The sequence below is a fragment of the Tinamus guttatus genome, unplaced genomic scaffold (assembly GCF_059628265.1).
Source record: "Tinamus guttatus ecotype Peru unplaced genomic scaffold, ASM5962826v1 Tinamus_guttatus_pri_ptg000070l, whole genome shotgun sequence".
In the NCBI taxonomy this organism is placed as follows: domain Eukaryota; kingdom Metazoa; phylum Chordata; class Aves; order Tinamiformes; family Tinamidae; genus Tinamus; species Tinamus guttatus.
This window is the reverse complement of record NW_028288604.1, coordinates 1,288,068-1,314,677: the sequence shown is the minus strand read 5'-3', so window position 1 is coordinate 1,314,677 and position 26,610 is coordinate 1,288,068. Positions and strand designations below refer to the sequence as shown.

Below are 26,610 nucleotides of genomic sequence, written 5' to 3'. Positions count from 1 at the left end.
GGCTGAAAGATGAAGCCAAATGTGTTCATATTTTGAATGAGGAGTGAATCTTATTCAGCAGAGAAGGCAATAAACTTCTGCAACAGATTGCCAAGGTGAGTGTTGTACTTACAAGCTCAGTGCCTTTCTTGCGGGTGTTGTTTTAACACAGTCTTTATTTCCAGCTACTAGGTTCAATATGAAAGTAATAGGGAATAGGACAGGGAACAGCCTCTACTAGACGGAAGATCAGACCAGATGATTCAGTAGGCCCTTCTGGATACATCGTTTAAGCTTTTTCAGAAGATCACAAATGTCCTCCCCTGATATTATCAAGGGCAGCACATAGGCAACCTGAAGAAAACCAGTGCTGCAACAATAAAAATAAGAGATTCAATTATACATGACTTGCCTCTACACTATTCAAAGGGAGCTGGCATTTTGACTTCCACTGACGGACAACCTGCTGTGAATATCACTAGGACCAGGAAGACTGATGACATTTTGAAAGAACTACATCATTCGCTTGATGAACTTTTCATGAGGCAAGGAATTTACCTTTATCTATTTATCTATAATGATGAAAGTCTGCAGGATTTGAAAGTGAAAACCCACTAAAAAATCTGCCAACTTTTTCTGTCTTGTGTACAGCAAAGTAAATATACACATACAAGTCTGCCAGTTTAAGAGGTGTCCTGCCCCCATTAAAGTCTTTAGTCGCTTTCTCTTTCTCCTTTTTAAGTTATTTGGATCGTGTTCTGGTCCCACTGTTGCCTGTGGCCAAACTTAAGTGGGGGAAAGGAAGACTTTTGATCTCTGTTTTGTCTATGATGCCCTTCTGCTTAATCTGCTTTGTCAAACCTGGCAGCTTAGGCTTGTCCTCTGCTACCCCACTTTTCTGCCTCTTCTGTATGAATGTATTCCAAGACTGAGCAAGAGTTTTAAGGTAAGAACCACAGACAAGGGCTGGGCTAACGTGGCACAGCCTACCAATAGGCCGACATCTCCTTACGCTGAGACTTCTAGTTCTTTTAATATTTTCTATGATTTCTTAAACTCAGAAATAAAAATCTAGGTATTCTGTCAAGTGGTGCCTTGCTCATAACCTCCGTTGGATGGGCTGGGGTTTTGAGCTCCAACACAGGACTCTGGATACTTGAGCTGTGACATCTTCACTCTCCAAGCTCATTGTGAGCACAAACGTTGTGCACATGCTTTGCTAATGAGTCTCCCAGATATTTACGGAGGTCTGAAGAGCTTCAGAAAACCTGTCTCCAGTCCAGTTTCCTGATGTGAATGTTCAGGTGGGCACTGATATTCCAAACACTTCCCTGTGCCTGATCTCTTTGCTGTGTGCGTTTCAAAACTGACAGCTCTTGTCCTGTGTCTTCCTTGATCCTTACTCCAGCCTATTCATGCCAGTGGCTTCCAGTCCACTCTTCATTATGGTTTCTCACCCTAATTTCTTTTTGCTTATGTCTCCAGCCTTGCTCTCTCAATCTAATCAACCCAACCCAAAGTCTTCCTGTCCCCATACTGGCACCTACATTGCTTGTCCTGCTCCAGTGTCTTGATCTGCTTTTCTCCTCTGCATATTCCTACTCAGTACACCAGGATCCCCAGCTGAGGTGTCTCCACTCTCCACCACCTAAAGTCTCTCAGTCCCTGTCTCCTTCTCCACGTTCATCATTATTCCTGTCTGATGAACCATATTTCTAGAATGAGGCATATTCAGACCCTTGGAAGCTCTGACAGATGCCCTGTTCAGCCCAAGGCGAGAGTATGTGAGTCCACAGCGAATTTGGTCTGCAAAAGAAACTATTGCAGTTTTGCAGATCACCTCTATTAAAGCTCTCTTGAACAAAGCTGTAGTTTTCTTAGCTTATAATTTGGCCAGATCTGGAGGGAAGATTAGTGGATAAGGAAACAACACACTTTTGGCACATAGGCTGTGCCACAGCTATCCCCAAACCTTACTCAAAGTGCTAGACTACTAAAGCTCTTCTTTTCAGTATGGGATTGGCATTTTTTTTCCATAACCTAGCTTTCCAGAAAAAGTAAAACTATTGCCTGAGCGTATTTCCAGAAAGAAAAATAGTAGCCTGAAGGCTAAACATTCAGCATAGATAATTTCAATCTAAAGACTGAATTTGGCAGTTATAAGCGACAGAAAACTAGATTACAAGAAATGTCAAGGGATCTTAATTTACAATACTACCTGTCTTTCCCATAAAAAATATTGTTATTCTAGGTGTAATACAGCACAAAGTAGCACTTCATCTGAACAGCTTCATATATTATTATTTAATTCTTTTGCTATGATAGCATGCGATACCCTAAATAAGTATCAGGACATCATGTTACAAGGTTTTGTAGAATATACAATACCAAACCATCACTTTAGGAAAGGGTTTATAGCCTAAGATGAAGACTAATTGTCTACATCTAACTATGCTGGATTTGGGGTTTACGTGCTTCAGACATGCAAGTCCTTTCTCCAGTTACCTTTTCATAACCCCCAAGCACAATTCCTGGTAAGCTAGCTTTGTCACAAAAAATCACCAAATGATTTTTCCAGTCAGAGCGCTCTGACCTAGTTCTAAGTCAAAGCTTTTCTACACCACTAAGTAAAAACTTAGGAAATTGTGAGTGCATGATACTGGCCTTATTGGAAGAGATTCTCATAATGAAGTGGAAGCTGAATCCTCACCTCTTCTGAAAAATCCATCTCTACCCTTTACAGAAATAACTGGAAACCGCAGAGCTCCATCCCCCAAACCAATAAAAAATACTGTACCTTTGACTTAACATTTAGATGTAGCTTTCTGTTTCATAAATCAAATTATTTTCTCCCTGTAATATCTATGCAGTGCCAAAAATTTGCTACCAATCATGGAGGACAGAATCTGTTTCAGCTAGCATTTTTTTTTATTTTACTTTATAGAGCATCAGGTTAAAAAATGGCCCATATTTCTGTAGCAATTTCTCTCCCGTACGCATAGCAGCAAAGAAAAACAACATGAATACTTAGTATTTTGTTAAGTACATTGGACTAAACGAAGTCATATATAAAAAAAAAATCTCTGCATTTCACGATAAAAATTTCATTTCCAAAAAGAGTCAGTAAAACTGTCAAAAGAAAAAAATAACACTTCTATGGTATATACTATTAGACCATACATAAATGAAACTGCATATACACCACGATCTAAATAACTTTATAAAGACATCCTAAATTTCCTGAGACAGATGGTGGTTCACATACAGACAAACTATGCATTCCAAAAGGATTTTTTTTCTTTAAGAAGTAAAAGGAGATGAAAAACATTATTAAATTAAAACAAACCCAGCAAACTGATGCAGCCAGGTAAGACAATAAAAAGCAAAGGAAAGAGAGAGATTATTTTGGCCCTGATTCGGGAAATTGCTTAAACATACACACGAGGACATGTTAACTCAGGAAAGAGTGAAAGTAGAAGCTTAAATGTAAGTATGATGAGATTTTCACCTTTGACCTGGTCCCCGTAAACTGGATGAAGGTGCTGGAGCAGTGGGAGGAGATACCAGAAGCCCTGGGTACAGCAGAAGCAGGGAGGAGGTCTCCATTTGATGGCCCTCCAAGGCCTGGTGTCCCGAGGAGGGGACACTCGGAGCTCCCCAGCACCAGGTCTTCTGAGCAGACCCCACTTTACAGAGTGGACTAAGGAGGCTTCGTTATGCAAAAGCTCTTACAGGCAGCTCTAATGTCTAGAGACATTAAAGATAATTTTCAGATGATCTTTGTCCCATCTCCTTCTAGTCCTCTCTGCTTCTCCACTCAGAAATGCAGCACAGATTATCACTTCGTGTGCTTGAATAACTGCAGCTTTAGTAGGACTCAGGCATGTGCTTTAGGTAAGTAAAGATAATATTCCCACTGCAGTCAGCAAACAGCAGGAACTAGAAATATTGTACTCAAACCTGCAGTAAAAGACAAACTTTTGTTGGTACTCTGAATTAATCCACTACCGCAATGTAACAGTGAAAACATTCTTTACATTTCTCAGTGTAAAGGGCAAAGATAGAGGATTATAGCAAGTTCAACTATACATCCTATATCACAGAATCACAGAGTCACAGGGTGTCTAGTCTGACGCCCCTGCTACAGCAGGGACACCTAGAGCACATGGCACAGGGTGGCATCCAGGAGGGTTTGGAAGATCTCCAGAGAAGGAGACTCCACAACCTCTCTGGGCAGCCTGTGCCAGGGCTCTGTTACCCTCACAGGAAAGAAGTTCTTCCTCACGTGAAGATGTTTTAATTTATACCCATTACCCCTTGTTCTATCACTTGCCATCACCGAGAAGAGTTTGAACCCATTCTCTTTACATTCTCCCCTCAGGTATTTATACGTGTTGATCAGATCTCCTCTCACCCTTCTCTTCTCCACGCAAAACAGGCCCAACTCACATAGTCTTTCCTCATAAGATAGATGCTCCAGTCCCTTAACCATCTTAATGGCTCTATGCTGGACCTTCTCTAGAAGCTCCACGTCCCTCTTGAACTGGGGAGACCAGAACTACATCCAGTACTCCACATGTAGCCTCACCAGAGCCTCCCCTCCCTCAACCTGCTGGCAACGCTCCTCCTGATGCAGGCCGGGATCCCACTGGCCTTCTTGGCCATGAGAGCTCATTGCTGCCTCATGGTTAACCTCTTGTCAACCAGGACTCCCAAATCCCTCTCCGCGGAGCTGCTTTCCAACAGGTCAACCCCTAATCTGTACTGGTGCCTGGGGTTATTCCTCCCCAGGTGCAGGACCCTGCACTTGTTCTTATTGAACCTCATGAGGTTCCTCTCTGCCCAACTCTCCAACATGTCCAGGTCCCTCTGAATGACAGCACAGCCCTCGGGAGCGTTGCCTTCTCCACAGTGTGCAGTCCTGTAGCAGCTCTATATCGTGACTGCTTTCTGACAGAACTTGAATAGATGGCAGCTTGTTCTTCATCCCCTTAGAACTATCTAAGATTAAGCATTTATTCCTGAATGATCTTTCTGTGATTGTCCTGAATGATCTGTCATTGCTTACCTTCAGAACTAACCAGTTTTTATCTAGATTATGAGGTTAAAAATCAGTGAAAGTTGCGGTGGCTCACATTAAAAAGATCATTTTGCACTTGCTGTGTGCTTTATACTGCATCTAGTATAAAGAGCAATTCACTCAGGTTTACACTCACGGCAAGGGAATGATAAAATGGTCTTTGTGTAGTGGCTGTCTGGCCAGACACATGTAAATTTTTTGAATTTCTTACTTCTTGGAGCTTGTGATTGCGACCTTAATAACAGAACAGCCTGCTTATCCTGGCAATGGAGCAACGGGAGCTCTTCTGTGTTTCATGCTACAGCTTTTCCATCACATTTTCTAGGGATTTTTTTTTTTTCTATTCTGTAGGAGGATTTAAGGTACCAAAGTTAAAAGACAGAGAGAGAGAGAGAGAGAGATAAAAAGCTGAAGATGATCTTATTTTGCAAAATATAATCTAATAAAGAAAACTCCTTCATCTACAATAAGGACCTCACCTTTACCAGTACAGATTTAGTTCACTCAGTTCTGAATTTCATCAACTGAACTAATCTGCTTGTGTATTTATGACATTCTGCTGGATTTGCCAGCAGACCATGGGAATTTTGCAAGTTCAAAATGCCAACCTAAATTTGACTGGGAGGTTCTTTGCAATGCAATTAAAACATAAAACTGTTGTGCAATTGTACATCTTCACATAATTCTGAAAATTAATAATCCAGTTCTCTCTTTCAAACATGCCAAACCTAAGTTACAGCAGGAAAGCAGCAATTCAGAAGTCAATCACTGAGCTGGTGATAGGGTTTTAATATAATTTCAATGGGAACATTCTCCTGAGTAAAAACAATTGGTTTTGATCTGTTTTTAAGACCAGCATCCTCTATCTAATCCCAGACTCATTATAATAGGCTCTCTTTGACAGCATGGGATAAAAACTCACTCTGAATTTGTAAACGACTTTTCCAAACAGCAATACTATTATTCTTTGCTCTTTCCTTCTCTATGCATTTTCCTCTTACTCTTGCAAGATTTTTAGGCATGTCCATCAAATGATATAAAATGACATAGCCAATGACAGCGTTACCAAAAATATCATTTCCTTTTTTTAAAAAAAGAAGTATTTTTATACAGCTAAGGACATGTCATTTTAAAATGTTTCATTTTCAAAGAAGTAAATGATCTTTTCACTAAGCAGCAAACAAAATGATGTATCTATGAAAAATATGATAATGCTTTTTTAAGGATGTGCAGATGGTGCAGTTAGAACATCTGCAGCAATACAGGAACTGAAGAGAACAGGAATTCTTCGAGAGGATGAGTTACTACATCCTATCTATTTCTTTTTAAACATTTTTTGCAGTGTTCTGTATTAAGAAGCATTCTCTACTTGATACTTGGCCCCTTTTCAGAGTTTTTATTATACACAAGAGAGAAAGGTAATTATAAAATCTACTAAAAATCTTAATCACTGCACACTCAGTTTTTCAACATCTCATCAGCTCTGCTTATTTTTTTTATTTGCGGCAAACAGCATTTATTTACACAAATAGAAAGCATCTTCAGAAACAGAGTAAACACATTATGGAGAAAGTTTAGAGGTGAGCAAGGCTGGTGTGGAAACAACTTGTGAATGAAGAACTCTACGTAAGCTTGCAGGCTTTGGTCTAGAAAGCAAGTAACGAGAGGAGCATAATGGGCACCTAAGAGATCGTCAGTGTCAGAAAGAACATGATGGGAAATGGTGGTTCACTGTGTGACAAATCAAACTAGCAAGTAGTGAGTTCACAGTGGAGAACAAACACAGCTGTGCTGTGGAACTTCTTGGCATAGGATATTGTGACAGAAGTTTACATGGGTGCAAGAGGACACACAATAGTTAATGGAAAAAAAGTCCATTCAAGATTGCTAACCACTTGGAAATTGCAACAGACTTAAAAATATGCAAATGGATGGAGACTGGAAGAGTACATAGGGGAAGCATAATGCAAACTTGTGTTGTTCTTCTACTCTGCCCTAGGCATCCTTTTTTGGCCATTTATACCGATGAACCTTTGGTTTGACCCAAAGGGGCTGTTCTTCTGTTCATATGTTTTGGTCTCTTTGTTAGTAAAAATGGTTACATGTGTAGATGAGAAAGTACGAATTCAATGCAACTTATGAAGCAACTTTCAGTATCTTTTATATCATTGCGTATCCTTCCAGGTGTCAAGAAGACACTGGATCATAGTGGTTACGCTCTAGGTGTTTGAAGATCAACAATGAGCGAAGGTGCATTTTACAAAGGATGGTCTTTGCCTGAGCTAGATGAAATCACCAACTTAGAGAAATACATCATTTCCAGGATTCTCCCAGAAATCTGATTCTGATACTCCAGTTCAGAGGTCCCCAGACCATGAAATTACCTGGAAAGTGATGTCCACCTTAAAAGGTAAGTATTTTTACCCATCTCATTTAAAGTTCAGCGATACAAGTCAGTGAATGAACTATAAAAAGCACTTCTTAAAACCAGCATCTCAAGCATATTTAATCTTTTTCTTATATAATGTATCTATGTATCTCAGTCTTTTTTTTTTTTTCCTAATTCTCTTCCTCCTGCAAGTCCTGAGCGGGCTCCTCTACTTCATTCCCTGTGGGTGAGGGCTGTGGCACTTCTTGTGCTGATGTTGTTTCAGATGCTGATAACGTTGTAGCTGATGCTCCAGGTGCAGAGGTTCCACTTCCTTTCAAAGTCAATCCGGACCCTGAGGAGGGGGCTGTTTCTTCCACATTTCTTGGTGAATCCTTTTTGGCTAGCTGTTTGTCTTTGCTGTCTTTTCCAAGTTTTGATTCCCAAATATTTTTTAAAGAAGCCCTGAAATGGAAATGAGAATTGAATGAAAATGTATATTTAAGTAGGTTTACATTAATGGTTCTGAATCATTCCCCCTCCCATCTACAATATTTATAGTTGCAATGCAAAGTAGTTCCTTTCTAATCTCAAGAAGCCTGTTCATTTTTCTCTACTGGCAGCATAAATATAGTTACTAGCTAAAGTTACTAGCCAAAATAATTGTGGCAGGAAAGGGCACGGCAATGCACATTATTTGGAGACAGAAAAAAATACCTATTTGGTACATGTTAAGAATAGTTTTGCTTTAGGAACTGTTTCAATGCAAGATTTCTCTACTGGCAGAATAAATATTAAACCACAGAGGAATGTGATTAGCTCACCTCATGTCATGTTTGTCACCAAACAATACTGTAATACTGTATTTTGATCAAATAACACACAAAAATTATATTGTATGATGTCCACCTACCGGTGAAGAATTACGAAGACCAATAAAAAGATCACACCAATAACCACAATGACTCCAGTTGCCACGGAAAAGATCAGAACTATTTCTGCCCTTGTCTTCCTTCGTGGTCTTCTTTCTTGTCCTGAAGAAAAGAAATGCATGGTCATTATTTTGTTCAAATTTTCGAATAAGTCAGTCATTTTATGACTTGAACAGAACTGAAAGGGAGCACGTCCTGATTCTTTACTGTCATGGTCATCTTTCACGACCATTAGGCTTTTGCTAAATCACCTAGGTCAAAATAGCAATATTTTATATCTTCTTTGCAAAGGCATATCTGACCAGAGAAGAGGCAAGGAAATGAAGATTAATACACGTGGAGTGGGATCCAACTCGCTTAACTTTAGATGTTTTGCTATGTTGGTATTTCACCTAGCTATTTTATGTTCTCTCTATAATCAGTGGAGAGAACCTGGTTACACTCCAGTAGTTTCCAAGCCACACTCAGCTGACCTGGTTTAGATGTCCAGGATGAGGTGAACTGATCCCATTCCACGGATGTCTGGCCAGATAGCTCAGATGCAAACAGTTGGTTAGAAGGATTCCACTCTTACTGTCTAAGAAGACCTAGTGGTTTTAAATGGCAGATAGGAAGATTCGAGCTTTGAATGACAAATGTTGGCAGGAAGTTACTAGCCAAAATAATTGTGGCAGGAAAGGGCACTGCAATGCACATTATTTGGAGACAGAAAAAAGTACCTATTTGGTACATGTTAAGAATAGTTTTGCTTTAGGAACTGTTTCAATGCAAGATTTCAAGACATGCCCACACAAGTTATTAAAAAATATAGAGAAACAGTAATTATGGGAAACCATATGTCACTTGAGGCAGGCACAGCTCCTTTGCACGGGGCCTGGTACCAAGTGCTCCAGGACTGAGACACCAAGTTACCAAAGCAGTATAAAATAATTCTAACAGTCACAATTGTTGCCACAGTTATTATCACAATAATAATAATTGAGATAAAAGACAGTATGCTAACAAGGGACTGGATTCAATGCCTTCAACATTTAAAGTGCTCCTTTTCAGTTCTCTGTTTCTACCTAGGTCTGTAGAACTTTTTTTTTCTTTTTTCTTTTTTTTTTTTTTTGCTTAAAGCAAATAACCACAGAGCATATAAAGTTGTTCTGTATGGCCCAGAATGCAGACCTTAACTAAAAGCAGCTACAAGAAACTGAGCTGAGGAGTGGAACATGTAGCAAAGATAACAAGTAAAGGTTTTTTTTTGCAATATTGCAGCATGTTAAACCTTGGAATGTTCATCTAAGAAAATCAATGGTCCTGACAATATTTAGACCAGTTTATTTAACACTGTATACACCCATTAGGAGATGACTAAAGAACAATACAGGAAGAGTGGAGAACTCTCAAGATGGTCAACAAATTTCCTCCATCTATTTTTGACAATGGATAAAGAAATGCCTGGAGAGCAAACCCAGTCATCTTATTGTGAAATTTAATTGAATTTACTTGTTCAAACATATTCAAGCAAATCCACAAAATGCCAGACATCTTTCCTTATTCCTCCAGCTTTGACAATTTCACCCAAGCCAGACTTAAATTTCTCTTTCATTTTCCCTCAATCACATATATTCTAAAAGTAGGAGGTGGTTTCTGTTTGCTGACTGGTATGCAAAAATCTTATTCGGTGTACCAGAATGACTGCAGGAAAACCATCTCCATTTCTACTTCATTTCTATTCCTATATAAGGTCTTGTTCCACTGTCATCACTGCAGTAACTAAGCAACTCTTCCATCACATCATTTGAGTTTCACTCTCCCGCATCACGGAATTTTCATTTTGTTATTCTTAAACCACAGCTCATCCACAGGATTCTCCTGATCTTTCTGCAAGATACAGTACAGGTAAGAATGGTAAACTAGCTGAGAGTTATCATAAAAAACAAGCCTGAATACTGGGGGTTTCAAACAATGTAGAGCTATCTGCTTTTAGACTAATTCACTTCACTGACTGGACTGTGCCCTTCTAGAGTTATATGCAGTTGAAGGGAATGCACATTAATTAAAATTATCTTGAATTTTGCAATTTCATTACGAATACATCAATATTTTATTTTTCCCTTTGGCAAAACACGAATTTAGAGTCTACGGGTACTTCTGCTCACAGGCTCTAACAGGAGCCTCCTGATGAGAAAAGAAAATTTTATTTTATCCACTGTCGATCTGCTCAAGTTTTCTTCCTGGGAAGGAAATTCTGCCAGCAGTCAAGAACTAGAACTGCCCAAGAGACAACCTGGTAATACAGAGGGAATGCCTTCCAAGTAAACACACATTTTCAAAATGCAAGCAGGAAGCAAATAGAAGAGTGGCTTCCCAATAAGCTGGTTCACAAGGAGCAAAGTCTGATTTGTCAGGTGCACATTTAAGCCCACACTCCTAAGGCCAGGCAACACTTTCAATCAGTAAGAATTTTGTTACAAATCAGAACATACCTTAATATATCTTCTGATTACAGGTAAGATACCAAAGAAGTATTTACACCAACATTTTGAAAAGTCCATTTACCTTAGTCAAAGAAGAAAAATATTCACTTTCTGAAACGTGCCATGTTTAGTTTAGTAGTTTTCAACTTGGGAGTCTACAGCCTGCTGGGGGTCTGTAGGCTACTTCACCATAAAGAATGATGAAGAAAAGCAACCTCATGTATGTTTCACAACTTCACTGTATGGAAATTCCTAAAATAGTGTGCACATTTACAGAAAAAAATCTACATTTCCATAGTTCAAAAAAGAAAAGACTGTTAACATACTTGCTAGCAGATTGTCTACTACTAATATATTTTTCTGTAAGATCCAACTGTACCGAAAGGTTGGCATCATCTTGACTAAGAAAGGAGTGCAACTTAAATGAAACGAAAGGGTAGGATTTAGCTCCAGACTGTAAGTACTTAAATTCTGCATCTAAAGTATAGAGCTGTTTTTTACTCTTTCGTGCAAGTCAAACCAAGGCAGGAAGGAAGGAAAAGAGGGAATGTCCAGATTTAGCATCTAATTTGCACCAGGGCTTTCGGAGACCAGTCCTGTGGTCAAGACTGTGCTGGCAATAGCTCATGAAGGTTTTCTAATCAGCTCCAAATGGCCCAAACAGCACACCAAGCCCCTCCACCCAGGTCCCCTCCTGCTAAGAAAACGGGGAGGGGGGGTCACAGCATGCTGAATTGGAGGAAAGAAAAGTGCAATTTTATGTCAAATACTGGTTGCTAAGAAGCTTGGCAGCTTTTTTATCTTCTTTGTGGCATCAGAATAAGATTTAGGCTGAGCCACCATGCAGGACCTGACTTAAGGAGCCTGGAAAGCTACTGCTTCCTCATCTGGGCCAGAAGAGCTTCAGCCCATACTTCCCTCACAGCAAACATCAGAGCAGGATAGCTCTAAAGGAGAGAACACATACTCTTTGCTGTGGTGCAGCCCAGCAAGTGTATTTCCATCGTATTCCACAGAGCTTAACCAAAGCCATGCAGTGCAGTGCATTTCTGGACTGTCCTCTGCCTTCACGGAATCATCTCTACTTTAATTTGTTCATATCCAAATATATATAGAAGCATCTGTTGCCACTGCTAGTATTTTCCTCCAGAAAATGTCAGCAATGAAACTTCTCTTCAGTCTCTGCATTCTCTTCGGTCATTTCCTCACTAAGAAACAGACTCATGATACTGAAAATTATATACATCAGGAAACTGGAGCACCTGCTGTTCTTCACCACTTCTAGCAAAAGGAAACCCATTGCCTCTGCCAGCAGCACTGCTCCTCTTTATCCTCCTCTTCCCCTGGATTTTTCATTGAGTTGAAGTTCCTCTGTTGATTGTACATCTATAAGTAGATACCTGAACAATTGTTTGCATGATCCAACAGCCAACAGGAGTTTTTTTCCACTTGTTTTCAGTTCCAGATAGTACATATCTGTTTGGCAGAGGGAAGTAAAATTCTGCCTCTACAGACTGGTTTTTTTTTCCTTTCCTGAATATAATGGTGATACATAGTTTTATGTTTATCTTCCAGATATCTCTAAGACTCTTCCTATATATTAAAAGTGTACAGAGTTGTGCAAATGTGAGTGCAAGATTACACTTACACACATGCACACAAACACATAAACACAAAGGAGGCCCAGACTGCTATGCTTGTGCATTGGGATTCCCTCTTTCATTAGGGAATCTTGCAAATGCAAGAACACGACAATGAGTATTAAGCATCTGCTCAGTAACCCTTTGCAGAGATGTGACTTTTACCTCTGAAGAGAGCTCTGGCACTGAGATCATCGCCACAAATTAAGCTGAAGAGAAATGGGTGCTAGAAGAACCTCTGAGACACCTGCTGCCTGGTGTCTAGACGGACAATCTCACTCTTTCATGACAAGTGTGGAGTCTGGGGCACAGTAAGGATCTCACAAGGCTGACACCCTTCACAGATCACAAGAAGGAAGATCAATCTCTACCCTCACACTCCTCCCTTGCAAAATAGTCCCCACAGGACTATTATTAGAAAATATGAATAAACTGCCTTCTGGCTCTGAAGCCGTAAGAAAATGCCTAACAACATTACATGCAACAGTGTGGAAAAAGACCCTTTACTGTACCTCAGAGTAGTGATTTAGTAAGAAGGAGATACAGAAACTCCAGCTGTTAAGGCATAGGGTTTCCTTTGCAGAGATCACAGTATTTTTTTGCTGAAGATAAAATACTTCTTTTTCTTAGTGAACAGATTGCTGTGAAAGACAAGGACCCACCAGCCTGAATGGTTCTGAAAACAAAGCAAAGAGCCAAATTACTAAAGACCATTCATTCACACACAAAGATCAACACAAGGCTGATCAACAGCCTGTTCAAAAGAAAGTCACTGAGAAGGGCAGTGATCAGTGGAGTAAGGACATACATAAGGTCTCAGTGGATAGTGATAAAATGAAGTCATACTAAATTTTTCCACATGGAATATATACCCAAAACCCCATGATGTTTTACCTGCCCTTTTGCAACATGAGTCCTCCCCTCATCCTATCTCACAGACCTCAAAATCTGAACCAGAAGGTGTCATGCTATGGAATTCCAAGTGCTGGCTTTGAGGCCAGACTCTAAAATAGTGCATTGCTATTGCTGTCCTGAACTATCACAGAATCTGGCCCCTGCTGGTCTCACAGGTAGAAAAAAAAAGAGCATTAGAGAAAGGAGGAAGCGTGAGGCATTTGCCCCTTCTTGTTTGCCCTGGTTCGTTTGAGCTCTGCTGACCTGCTAGCCACCAAGCAAAAGCACTTGCACTTCCTCTGCCCTGACCTGTAGCTCTGGGACTGGCACAAAGAAATCAATCACAGTGGAATAGCAAAGGGAATCTGAAAGGTCATGAAAAAGACAAAGTACAAACTTAAGCTTTATGGACTTGAGTGCCTCAGACAGAAGGCTACAAGCATGCCAGCTGCAGGAAAACATATATATATATATATATATATATGTATATATACACATATATAGGACCTAATAGACAGGCAGGCCTACTTTATTCCTAAATAAAACTTATTTGACAGTTCAACTGATTCAAATACTCTTCTTAAATATGGAACACTCTCCTACAGACAGTTCTTACCCATCCAACTCAGCCTGACTTGAAATCTTTGAAGCCATTTTTGGATGAAGGAAGAAAAAAAATTCAGTCCTGTAGACTGACTGAAAAATAAGTCTAATTTTTGATACTGGTTTGGAGATTTTTTCCTTCTCTATACTTCAGGCTGAAGACCAGTTTATGGCAAAGGAAAAGCTCTTCCCTCAAGAGAAGACGTAGAATTTCTGTAGTACATAGAAAAACAATCTTGCATGATTTAAGCTTACATATGAAACTCTTCAACCTTTATTTCAAAAATCATTTATTGGAGAACTGGAAAAGACAACGTTACACGGCAGGAAGAAACACTGCCCCTTTCCAAAGTCTGAACAGCAGCTCTGCAAACTATAAGGTAGCAGATAAGAAAAATCTATATCCACACACAATCAATTTTGCCACATATATTGATTCTATCAAAGAGATTTTTCTAATTTGCTCCTGATTCTGTTGAAAAAGTAAATACACTATCTCACTGAATTTCAGATCATTTCAAGAAAACTGGACCTGTATGATGCAAGCACCGGTACATTCTTTACCAAAACTTCTGCTGCTAACTTCTTTCTCCTAACTAATAAAGATTTGGTATTTTTTAAAGTTCAAATATGGGCACTCTTGGGGGAGCAGATCCCAGAAAGTCTTTTGGTTATGTTCACATCTCCGGACAAAGCTAAAGGAGGAAATCCTCTCACTACCCATGACAATCCACTCCTTTTTGAAGCTATTTAATAAACTTTAGAACTTGTCTCCTTCAGATTTATGCATAGCCATAACCAATAGTTTCAGTCGTGGAAGAAGTTCTCAGTGGCTCTATCTGTTGGACAGGCTTCATTTGACTGCTTGGCATCATAACTATTTAATCAGAGCTTAAGTATAGGTGTGTGTGGTGCTGCTGATGACTCACCTACTCAAGTCAATGGGACTATATCTGCATGCTTAGATCTAAAACAGACCTCTGTCCTCTGCTGATGCAGGTTTCAAAAAGGAAATATTCTCTTTGTACAAAAGGAAATGTATGGACTTAATAGTGGCAGAAGAAAAAGAAAATATAAATTCATATAATCAGAGCTTTGGCTGTATTGTGACTGCCAGATGGATTTAGAAAAGAAATAAACAAATTCCTGGTTACTGATCAATGGTAGGAAGGACCTCAAGATAGACAGAGAAAATAGCTGATCTTATTAAAGAGTAAAAGCAGGATTCTTAGGCTGGACTGTTTTATCTAGATAAACATGAAAGGAAGAGAAGGGGGAGGGGTATCCCCAAGGATTTCTTTCTTTCTAGTCTGCTATGTTTTTTGCATAACAGCTGAATCCTCATTATTTCAGGGAAAACTTTACATTTTGATGAGGAAGGTTTTTTTCACCTTTCCTCTGATTAGGAAAGCTACAGCCTCCACATGGTTATTCTCATGGTTTGAGTAGATCAGACTACTGCTACTTTTCCTGATGAAGTGAGCAAAAAAATCCCATTAGCAAGGAGAGAGAAAGATGTTACATGAGAACTGCTTTATGACGTATTCTTTTTAGTACAAATACTCTGTAAATCCATTGTGCATCAGCAAACTCCAGATGGCAGCTAAAACAGAAGCCTCAAAAGACTGCTTTCTTGCTTCAGTACTGGAGGGGAAAGGAGTTTTAACCGCAAAAGTGCCCGATGTTCTGTGGCTTCTGTGTAACCGATCACCCTCCAATCTACCCAGGCAAAAGGAAGTCTGTGCTGCTTTCCAGATGCAGTAATAAAGGAGTAGCTAAGAAGAAAACCTGCTTTTTTTTCTGGAATTTACAAAGCTAAAGAGAATACTCATTTCTACCACAAGAAGCCTCTTCATTCCCATTCTGTCACTTCCTTTTATATCTCTCTTTTATTGGCCTGTATTTCATGACAGCCATTACCAAAGCACACAAGCTCCTGCCTGTGTGCTACTGGTGACATGCAATCTTACGAAGATTGAGCACTACATAACGAACACAAGGTCACATCTTCTAGAACACTGCAAGCGTCCCTGTGAGCTTACCAGGTGTAGTGTAGATCGTGTATTTTACAGAGGCAATTGTAATTCCCCTTTCTTGAGTTTCACACTGGAAAGTAACTGGGCGGGTATCTCTGCGTACTTCCAAAATAGCTGAATCATTGGGAAGAGTGACTGCTGGCTATCCATATTATATATACAAAAAAAAAAAAAAGAAAGAAAGAAAAAAAAAGAGAAGATTTGTCTCTTTTCAAATAGATTGGCGAAGCAGAGCTGCATTCTGTTAGGCATACAGAAGAAGCACTTATTTTATCTCAACAGTTTTGAACACACCAGTACCCCGTGGCTGCTGAGAAAATACCTACCATCTCTTCAGCACCTGCTGTTTCAACAGCTGTGAAGGGCAATGTGGTTGTAACTTGCTGACATGTATTCACACATCAGTCACTATGCCAAATATTTCTGAAATAAGAGCAAACAAGTATTGCTCTCTGAAATAATATTTTCCTTTAAACAAAATGGAAATTGAAGCTCCATAGAGGTGCAAAGTCCTGCAAGCCTCAATAATACCAACTTACCAGCGAGAAATCAGGGCTTGTTTGTATTATGACAACAAAGGAAATAATCAGCCCAGAAGTCTGTACAAGTCAGTTGGAGCACGTGGTAGACACATTCAGTATGCAATTTTTCTGCATAAAGAGGGTTTCAATTACTTACCTGGTCTGCGATTAATATCTTCCAAATATACTTAAATCGATTTTCAGGAGGTATAAAAATACAAGGCATCTTCACACTGCCAGAGCCGTCAGAAACTGGTTCTCCCCCTGTGGGAGGAATTTTTAATAGCTACATCATCAACTCTCTGAAACTGCTTCTGTATAGACCATAAAGTTCATAACTCTTCAACCTGCAGAACATTGCTTGGAAATCATCTTTTTTTTTTTTCCTTAACATTACTTCAAATACTGTTTTTGCTTGCGCTACTATTTGTAACGATATACTTATCTACAAAATGGAAAAGAAGAGCAGAAAAATAATACAGCGTCTTGAAATCAAATACACATCAGTATACAAATGAAATCTGAAATGTTCCCAGCATGCTCAATTGGGTAACTGGAGGGTGGAATAAAATGATTCTACTTCCACCACAAAGAATAAGGATGTTTTCTTCCAATCACCAGTTTGCTCTAGGTTCCTGTACCACAGTCCACTTACATCCGCAGTCCACTGGCCCCCGGCACTCCTCCACACGGACAACACATTTTTTCTCAGTTCCAGGGCATCCCCTCGTTAACAGAACTTCTCGAATGCCAATCCCTTTGGGAAAAAAAAAAAAAAAAAAAAAAACAACACGTGTATCTTTCAATCAGCATTTCTTCACTTCCTTTCAACTGTTTTTACATTCTCCTTCTTTGACGTGCATGGTATTATCATCTACCACAGTGGGCAAAACAGACCTTCTCTGAATGCCTGCTAAAGCTATCCCATATTACTACCTAGGAGTACAAGACAGCATTTACTTCTGTCAAACTTTGCACCACAAGGAGACAGACCCTTGTGTCAGAAAAGCAGTTCAAAATAAATTCAGATTTTCATTAAAGAAAAAAAGAATTCAAAATGAAACTGATGTATGTGCTGCAAAACAATTACTTCACTCTAAATATCAAAGCATTCAAGCACCTGGCCTTTAAATGCTCAAATCAGATGGCACAGATATTACTGTACAGACTGCCAACTCAGTTTGCCTCCAGTCTGGTGATTCTCTAAGTGTCTTCAACTCCCACCAAGGTGACCAGAAACTGAGGGCACCAAAAATTTCCTAGGATTGAGACTGGAGAGTCCTGACTTTCCCTATGGTAACCAACAATGAGAGACAAAGGAATATCATTACCAAACTCCTAAATGACGCCTGCCAGAGACCACACTGGATGGTGGCCAGCAGTATGAAGGGCGTGAGAACTAGTGTGAAGCATAAAGACTCTATCAGCAATGTAGGGGGTGTACTGAAGAACAAGAGATAGCCTATCATAAATACTTAAAGTTAAGGATTAATTTTTCCATACATCATTCAATTAAGCAATAAGTGTTCACTCTCATTACCAGGATTTCAATGGGAACATCCTCATTTTAACAAAGAAATGCAAAACAAGTGCTGTAATTGCTTTTGCCAAACAGTGCATACATAGTTCACCGGAATGACACAGCATGTGGGGGAGGAAGGAATAATATGCTTAGGTTCAATAAACACCAAAGATTTTGCCATTATTCCAGAAGCATTTTGTTCACTAAACAGTCATGGGGAGAGGAGATTTAACCCCCCTTTGCACTATAACAATAAATGGGAAATTGATTTGAATGTTGCATTTCTGATGCATCTGCCTTCTTTAAATGTGTAGTATATAAACCAGTGTATTTCAGAATCCTTTAGAGATGTCACATAACTCATGAAACAGCACTTCAAGTGACAGAGGGAGACAACACCACTTACTGGCACTGACACAAAACAAGGATCTTTCTCCATTGCAGAGAATGTCTCATCTCCTCCTTGCACAGACAGAGGTGTAAATGGCAATGAACTGACACTTTTATGAAAGGCATTCTGCTTTCTTCAGTGCCATGAATTTTCTTAGACAACAACAACAACAAAAACAGGAAACCTATGAAAATCCGAAAGGCTGACTTGAGAAAATCTGATTGCTGGGCTAAGTATAGACACATTCATCAGGAAAAAATTCACCGTGCCTTAACTATCAGAATATTAAAATTGTGTAAGTACATCACTTTCAAAGGGATGACTAAAAAAGCTCTGCTTGGGAGATCTGCAAATTCTGTCAGTACTCCTTTGCCTCTTCCTTTGGGAGAGCTTTTTCCTTTCATTTCCATGTCTGCTTTCTGCACCTCTTCTTTTGTAGCTGCCAATTCTGATGATACTAATCTACTGGATCTTAACTTCAACAAGTCATAAGTGTTAATCTCACAGAAAAAAAAAATGGTCACAATTCAGTACAAAGACTTGTAAAAGATTGGGCAGAAAATTATCCAAATGAAATTAACCCTGGAAAAATGTAAATTAATAGATCCGGTGGGAGAAAAAGAATCACCAAAAACTGAATAGGAATAGCAATAGGAAAACAACACTTATATCATAAGAATCTAGAGGAAGGAGTGGACAAAAGAATTTGACCTTGAAAAGACTAACCCAGTTTAGCCAGATATGATAAAATTTCATTAACAAGTGAGTATTTAGGTTTCAATGATTTAAAACACTTGGAATATGAACAGAGGGCCAATGGACTCGGGACACAGCACACAGAAAAAACATCAAGAAAAGTGAGACAGTTCAGAGAGCAACAAATATAAAGAGAGATGATTCTAAGTAGGAATAGGAAGGAGACAAACAGCTGACAGTTTTGCTGTGAGAACTAAGAGAACCTGTCAGCCTTTCAACAGACAGACGTGTAACAGCCAGATTCAAACGACGGCTACAAACACTACCTGAACTCCAGATATGAGGTGATGTGTTTTTAGTCCTTCCCAGAGCTTCCATTTCCTGACTCTTCAGTGGGATGGCACACAATTTTCAGTATTAAAGGAGTTAAATACTAAATCGGAGTGACCAAACATAAAACTGAGATGAAACTTAGTGAAATTCCCTGAAAATACAGGGCATTTGAGAGGTCTGCTAGTGGGACAGGACACAGCAAACAATTTTTCAGTATCCAAAGAATGTGAGCATCAAAGCAGTGAGGATAAAATGTATACATGGAATTGACCATAAAAGAGTATGCTCATAAAAGAGTATGGTATACTGACCATACCATTAGCTCTCAAGCTACAAAGGTAAGAAAAGGATATAATAAAATAGAAAAGAGCATAAAAAATCTCCTAATACTAGAATATTCTAAGATGTGAAATAGTTTCCCTTAGGGAATCAAGGAATTCCAACATGGAAAACATGCAAAAATGTCTAGAAAAAAAAAGGCCTATTCTAGAAAAGAAGGTCAGATTGATGGGGCAAAAACTCATCTTTTTCTCTCCATTGCCTTATGAGAAGCAGAAGTTGCTCAGGATAAACTTAACATTCAAGACTGCTTCCTAAGGAATATAATTAAAATGCCACTGCAATCTCTACGACCACCTAAAAAGAGATGACTTCTTAAGGCTCAACCCATTTTTCTTCTCCCCCTTCCTACTCCAGAATGATATCTCTCCTCTCCATTGCATGCTTTATAAACTGTATAAATGTGGAATACAGAACAGGCTACTGCAGGCAAGCAGTTTTTTGGCAATATTGTATGTGGGAAGACATCTGTGAGAAGCATCAGAAGATCTTTCATCTTCTGAACATCTCACAGATGTTCACAAATAGCGAAAATTGTTACTTTGGGGAAGACAGCTCATGTGCCAATAAACGTAGGGAACTGGTTTAAAATAGGAGCTTGCAGGCTGTGAAATTAATAAAACAACAGATCCGACCTAAACTTCTAATGACAATCAGCTCGATTGTTTTTGTTAATTATAGTTATTGGCAATCGAAATCAATGAGAGGTGAACAAGGGCAAGCAAATTACAACTGCTAAATTGCTACAGTTAGCACTTTTTCTTTTTTTTTTTTTCAAAACCAAATGACAATATGTTTTATTCATCTGCTTTGCTACTTACCACATGTAACTGTGCATTCTCCAGACTCTACTTCCCTGGCCATGGTGTCATTCCAACCTGAAAACAAAGTATAAAGTTATGTTTCTAATGCAATGAAACCTGCTCATAAGGGTGGGTATGCCCAACGAACAGCAAACTCACTCCTTGAGCTTACTTTTACTTCTCAATTGAAATGTGAAATTTGCTAACATTTTTGCTATCACTCACTACAGCAGAAAAAAAAATAAGACATTTTTTCAAATCTATGTTGTAAAATCCAGTATGAACAGCATTCATATTTAAACCTTAAGATGATTCTTTAAGCGAAAAAAAAAAAGTATTTTTACTATAAATCAGCCTATTACACTAAATTAGGCTATTGAATGCTCTGGAAATGCAGTGTCTAGGTTATATGCAAATTATAGGTCTTCACTGAAAAGAGTTAAGAAAAATTTTCATTAAACAGCATTCAGTTAATTCATTCCTTGTTCTTTCTGGCTAACATAAGCCTTCCCACATGATTTTTTCCCCCATCACACTCCAAGGTCAGGTTTAGACAGCTAGCACAATGATGAGTCAACCAGGTACAATATTTTAATTAGGTACCAGGGTTTTAATCACTGTGATTGGGTTCCTTCCATTTTTTATGGTGCTTTAAGGTTATGGAATGGGTTTCACAGAATGTACAGAAGCAAAAGGTTCCCATCTCCATCTGGGATTCAAATCTGGATTATACATTCTATTTCTATTAGCATGCAATCTGAATTTTTGTTTATAAGGCTACTGAGATACAGTAGCTGTTTCACAGCAGAAGTAACTTAGTGAAGTGTCTTTGGAAATAATTCATTAAGTAAGCAATAGGTCTTTTTTAATTCTGCCAAAAGCAAAGAGAAAAGACAAGTCATTATGACTGTTTTTACAAGTCTGCATTGCCAGTCCAGCCCACTCAGATTATTTTTTTCTGATAACAAATACTTCCCAATGTAAAGTTTGCTTTCACTGTCTCTCAGCTTTTTATTTTCAAGATTTATGTTTACGAAATGTTATTTCTGTGCAGTAATGCAAGTTGATATATCACTTCTTGCTACTAAATCTCTATGTAACATTTTCACACGCTATCCAAAACTTCAGATTTCTCAGGTTGAAAGAAACAGATCCATTTCTCTTGCAGTCAGTGATAAACAAATATAAAACCTGTATTCCTCCATTGTAAAGGATTAACACTACAGTGGCACATTGCATTCTTCACAGTGATAAACTGATACTGAACTCTTTTTCCCAACATAATAAATGAGCCATCAAAATCCTATTCTTCTGTTATCTCTGTCTCTATGGTTTTGACATTTATTTCAGCATATAAGCTGTGCTCATCAGAACAGTCTCTCAGCATACGCACAAAAATCCTTAAACAATAACTTAACTATTCAGCTGAATGCTAATGTAAGACTCCAGCCTTATCCAGCACATAAGGAAGAAAAGATTAAATGAAAACCCTATGAAAACAGAGACATCCTTTAAAACGCCTAGTGTATCATCAAACTGTATCTCAGATGAGCCTTACACAATACCAACTTCTTTAGAAGACAGCTCTCACCATGGACATCCTGTCACTTCTCCCTTAGCTTCCCTCAAGTTAATGTGACAGCCACTCAACAGTCTTGTCTACCAACAACTAGCCCAGCAGAGTAGAGAGGAGGAGGAGGAGAATGTAAAGATCCTCTCTACAGTCTAAATACAATCATGTTTAAAAATGCCTGTATTCGGTTTGGCACAGCATTGAGTTGTGCTTGTTTGTGTGCATGGAATAAATGCAAGCCTGTAAAAACGAATAGGAGGGAGGGCTAGGGCATTTTCATTCTCAGATGGTGCAAATTCTTAACTCAGTAGATTTCTGACAATTCGTATGAGCTTAGAATAAGCCCCAAACTTCTACCCTGGAGAATACACAGTACTGTATTTCAATTCTGAGGTGGCAAACTAAGCATAGCCGTTGCAGGACGTTGGCTTTTCTGAAAGGAGAAGCTGCAATTTCCCATCCAGGCACAAGCTTAAAGAGGTGATGATGACGAAAAAGCTTAAGAAACAATCAAGAGACTCAAAAACTTTGGATATTACTAGCAAAAGGTAGGAGGCCTTTGCTAGCCAGTGAAAACAAATTTCTCCCAATTACAGGAGAAGGTTCAGGATGCTTCCTGCTACAGGTGCATTTTAGTGCAAAATGTGAGCCTTTTGGCACAGATTCAAGAATGATGAATCAACTTGAAGAGACAAGACTCTGAATAGAAGAGATGCTATGTTTTCTAAGTACTAATACCCCAAGGAAAGCTTTAAACATATCCAAACATTAAAAGTCAGATTGCATAACCAAAAAGAAACTCTAAAAGAAACACAACCAGACTCAGTGGGACACACTGGACAACACAGTACTTTTTATATTTATGTTATGTCCCTTCCATAGCGGTATTACAAAACAAAATTGCAGCTTCCTTTACTTGCATTGGCTCCCTCTATTTTCAAAGAACCAAAACTTTAAGAAAGCTTCCTGTAAGAAACTGCTGATCCATCCGCTTATTATAAGATGGGTCCTGTTACCACTTGCATCAGGTTCAGATAAAAATACAGTGTTAGCCCTGTGCAAAGAGCATTATGTATACAGCTCCCATTAGCATTAATAGGAGTTATATATGTAAATCCCACACACGCTGCGATAAGGATGTGCTAAAGAACTGCATTTACATTCCTGTCAGAGGCCTGCAATTAGTACCCGCGCGGCACAGGCAGCCCGTGTTCCTCTCTACATTTGGAAGCCTTGCAAGACCTATGTGGAACATTTTTTTTTTTTTTTTTTTGCATTATGCACCATTTTAATTACAAGTCACATCACAGAGTGCACGCAGGAGGTTTTGGTAAACACGCAGCCCCCAGAGCCCTGCTCCAAATGCCAACAGGCACCGCTCCACGGCCGGGCTAGGGGCACGGGTGAGCTGGGTGCCGCTGCCCGGTGCTGCCGGTGCCAAGGGCAAGCAGCAGCCCCGTCCCCGCGCGGCCCCGGAGCCTCCCCCGAGGGCGGCGGGGAGGGACGAGGCGGCGGGGGCGGTAACGGCCCCGAGCGGCGCCCGCCGCCCTCCTCACCCGGCTCCGCGCGCCCCGCGCGGGGCTCCGGCTCCGCCGGCGGGTCCCCCTCGCCGTTGCCGGTGGCGCCGCCGCCGCCGCGCGCGGCCGCCGCCGCCGCCAGCAGCAGCGCGAGGCGCAGCGCGGCGCCCGCCGCCCCGCGCGCCATGGCCGCCCCGTTCCGCTCCGCTCCGCCCCGCGCCCGCCGCGCCCCGCGCCCGGCAACGGCCCGCGCGTCACAACGGGCCGCGAGCGGCGCCCGGCGCCTCGCGCCGGCGCCCGCCATGGCGGGGCACCCGCCATGGTTCCCTCGGGGCGGCCCTCGCTAGCCCAACCCCGGCCGCGCGAAACCCGCTTTGAGCAGGGTCGGGAACAGACTCGGCTGCGCTCGGGGCTGCCTGTGTGTCTCATCTCTCCGGCCTGGCCTTCCCTCCATGCATGTCTTCCCAAAGCAAACGTGGGAGGAGATGCCTGCGAGGGATCACGCCGTTCATGGTTTTATAAAGCACTTGGGAGGCTCCCGGGTGTTGCACTGTTGGAGGCAGAGGAAGTTGGGGAAGTGGGAAAACACTGTTCGATGGGTAATGAGTCATTGCTCGTCCAACTAAGTTTGCGGAAGCTGTCAAAGTAATAATGATACCCTTAATAATATACCCTATTTCTAGATCTTCAGGACCCCAAGTCATGGAACACTGGGAAAAAATGAAAGTCAATCTTAAAGAAAAGCAGCCCTCTCAAGGGGAGAAAATAATTGGCTAATAAGGTTAAATCCAAATCTCTCCATATATATATTTTTTCATCAAGACATCTTCAATGCGCTTTCATGCATTTGTGTGTACCCATGTAATACATTCCTATGCATTCATACACACAGATTATATATACTGTGCCACCAAAATAAGGCAGCCTCTGATGGGATCCAGGAGGCGACGGGTTATGAAACAAAGATGAATTATTTCCAGGAAGAGCAGGAGTGAATCCTGCTCTGGAAGAGGGACATCTTCACCATCTCCACAGAATACCCAGGAACTCAGCTCTTTTTTTTTTAGGGCAGGGACCTAGTAAATGCCTATTTGACATTTTGTATATTTTCTCAAATTATAATAATGTTCCCTAGTTATTTCTGGTGGCTGTTGCATTTCTTCCATGTACCTTGCATATTTTGAGTCTGTCTCCTTCTGCATTCTGCCTTCTGCCTTTTCTCTAGGTTATCTCTTCCTTTTTTTTTTTTTTTCTTTTTCTTTTTTTCTGACCTTTCTTACTTTGCTGTTCTAAAAAACCAGGATAACGTTATCCGGTGCAGTGGACAAGACCCTGCCTTTTGCCTGCCGCTTGGCCCACGCTGTTCAGCGCTCTGTGGAGCAGCAGAGTGCTCCCAAGGAGGCAGAGCTGTTACACCTCCTTGTGCTGCTCTCACAGCTGGCTGTGCCACAAGCTGCCCAGAGAAAAGGCTGGCAAGCAGACAGCTTGGAAAGAGCTTGCAGCTGCTTGTTCATCTCCCCCAGCCTCAGGACAGCCATAAAGTGCTTCTGCAGTGGGAGTGTGTGTTTGGAAGCTTTCTTCCAGGCTGCTCCTTTTCTCTCCTCGCTTGGCACCATCTCCCACACAATCGTTTTCCTCAGCCATTTGCAGGAGGAACAGTCTGCCTGGACTTGTAGCCAGTATCACTCCCGTCCCTGGAGTTAGAGCAGTGGGCAGAGCAGCAGCACGCCTTCGAATTACCCATATGGGGGTGAGGGAGGCAGCTCGGAGCAGCAGATAGAGCTTCTGACTCTTACAGACACCTGGAGTAGGATTAGCTCTCGAGTCTGCCTTCAGGCTACGAGGGATGAGGACTTTCAATTTAGCCATATAGCACAACATTGTTTCATGCTGACTTTATTAGTCTGGTTGCTAGTTAATAGACCAAATAATGCCATTACCACAATGCCAACAAAGATTTGTACTTTTAACATCAACTCAGTCTCATAAAGAACATGGCCAGAATAGATGCTCTATAATTTTCTGAGTTAATGGCTGTGCTGGTAAAAGGTTCGAGTGGCATGCAACCAAATGACATAAGGCCCTTAGAGTGAGCAATAGCCTTGTCTCTTTTATTCACAGTGAAAATCTAGCTTGTTAAAGATGCAAGGAAGATGCTTGATACTTTTGGAAAATTGGAGTTCCATGCAGTGGTGTTTTCTGTGACAACTCTTGTGGCCAACAGAATTTCTTTATTCTCTGTTCGTGAGCCAGTGAATAATTCTCTTCAGTGATATCACATTGAAACTCCCTGCAGCAGCAGCTCATGTCCTGAGGTCACCACACCTGATCTGGTCAAAGGGAGGTGGGCAACAGCACTGAAAAGTGCCTCATTTTATTCCTATGCACAGATAATGGCATGCTTCATCCACTGGGTAGGAATTGTTGCCATAGTAATGCTTCCAGCACTCCTTTGGATCAATAGAGCAGAGAGTTTTTCAGGTATTTTTGTTGTTTGCAAGCCCATAGTCATACCCCAAATATACTTCTATTACCTTCCCGTAAAATAAATTAATTCAGAGATCTTTTAGGATTGCACAATTCTGTGAAGGAAGTTACTTTTCCATGGTGTACCAGGTCAGAATGAGTGTGTGGATGGGCAGATGTCAAGAGGGAAGAGTTGCATTTACTTGAAGTCCCAAGAAGGGGTTCTGGAGCCCTGTCAACGCCTTGCCAAAGGCAAGAACGAACTGAAGCTGCAGAACAGGTTGTGTTTTTTACTGAGGGTCCAGTTCTAGTTCCATTCACAGACCAGTGGGATTTTCTCAGTTGACTTAACATTTGTTCCTTGCTTTCAGGACATTTTCTAGAGGTAGCTGATGTACTGCCCTAGCTGAAGCTCAAGCTGATTACTGATTCTAGGAGGAGAGCCTCACATA

At 40.5% G+C, this 26,610-nt stretch overlaps 1 protein-coding gene across 1 annotated transcript; it reads right to left on the bottom strand.

Annotated features, from left to right (window-relative positions):
- Nucleotides 1-7,444: 7,444 nt before the first annotated feature.
- SPACA1 (sperm acrosome associated 1) lies at nt 7,445-20,775 on the bottom strand. Its single transcript, XM_088519750.1, has 6 exons — nt 20,621-20,775; nt 17,174-17,275; nt 16,676-16,782; nt 16,004-16,139; nt 8,341-8,461; nt 7,445-7,892 (listed from the first exon to the last, which is right to left on the bottom strand). Exons 1-6 carry the CDS (start codon nt 20,661-20,663, stop codon nt 7,619-7,621), a joined length of 783 nt encoding a protein of 260 aa, XP_088375876.1. The 5' UTR covers nt 20,664-20,775; the 3' UTR covers nt 7,445-7,618.
- Nucleotides 20,776-26,610: the final 5,835 nt, after the last annotated feature.

What these genes read in the sequence shown, in the direction of transcription:
- SPACA1 (XM_088519750.1), bottom strand. Translation starts at nt 20,663, where the DNA reads ATGGCCAGGGAAGTAGAGTCTGGAGAATGCACAGTTACATGTG. An exon ending in GGGGCCAGTGGACTGCGGAT is followed by an intron (nt 16,783 to 17,173) that starts GTAAGTGGACTG and finishes TTCCTCCCACAG; the next exon opens with GGGGAGAACCAGTTTCTGAC. An exon ending in CACGATCTACACTACACCTG is followed by an intron (nt 8,462 to 16,003) that starts GTAAGCTCACAG and finishes TCTTTTCTTCAG; the next exon opens with GACAAGAAAGAAGACCACGA.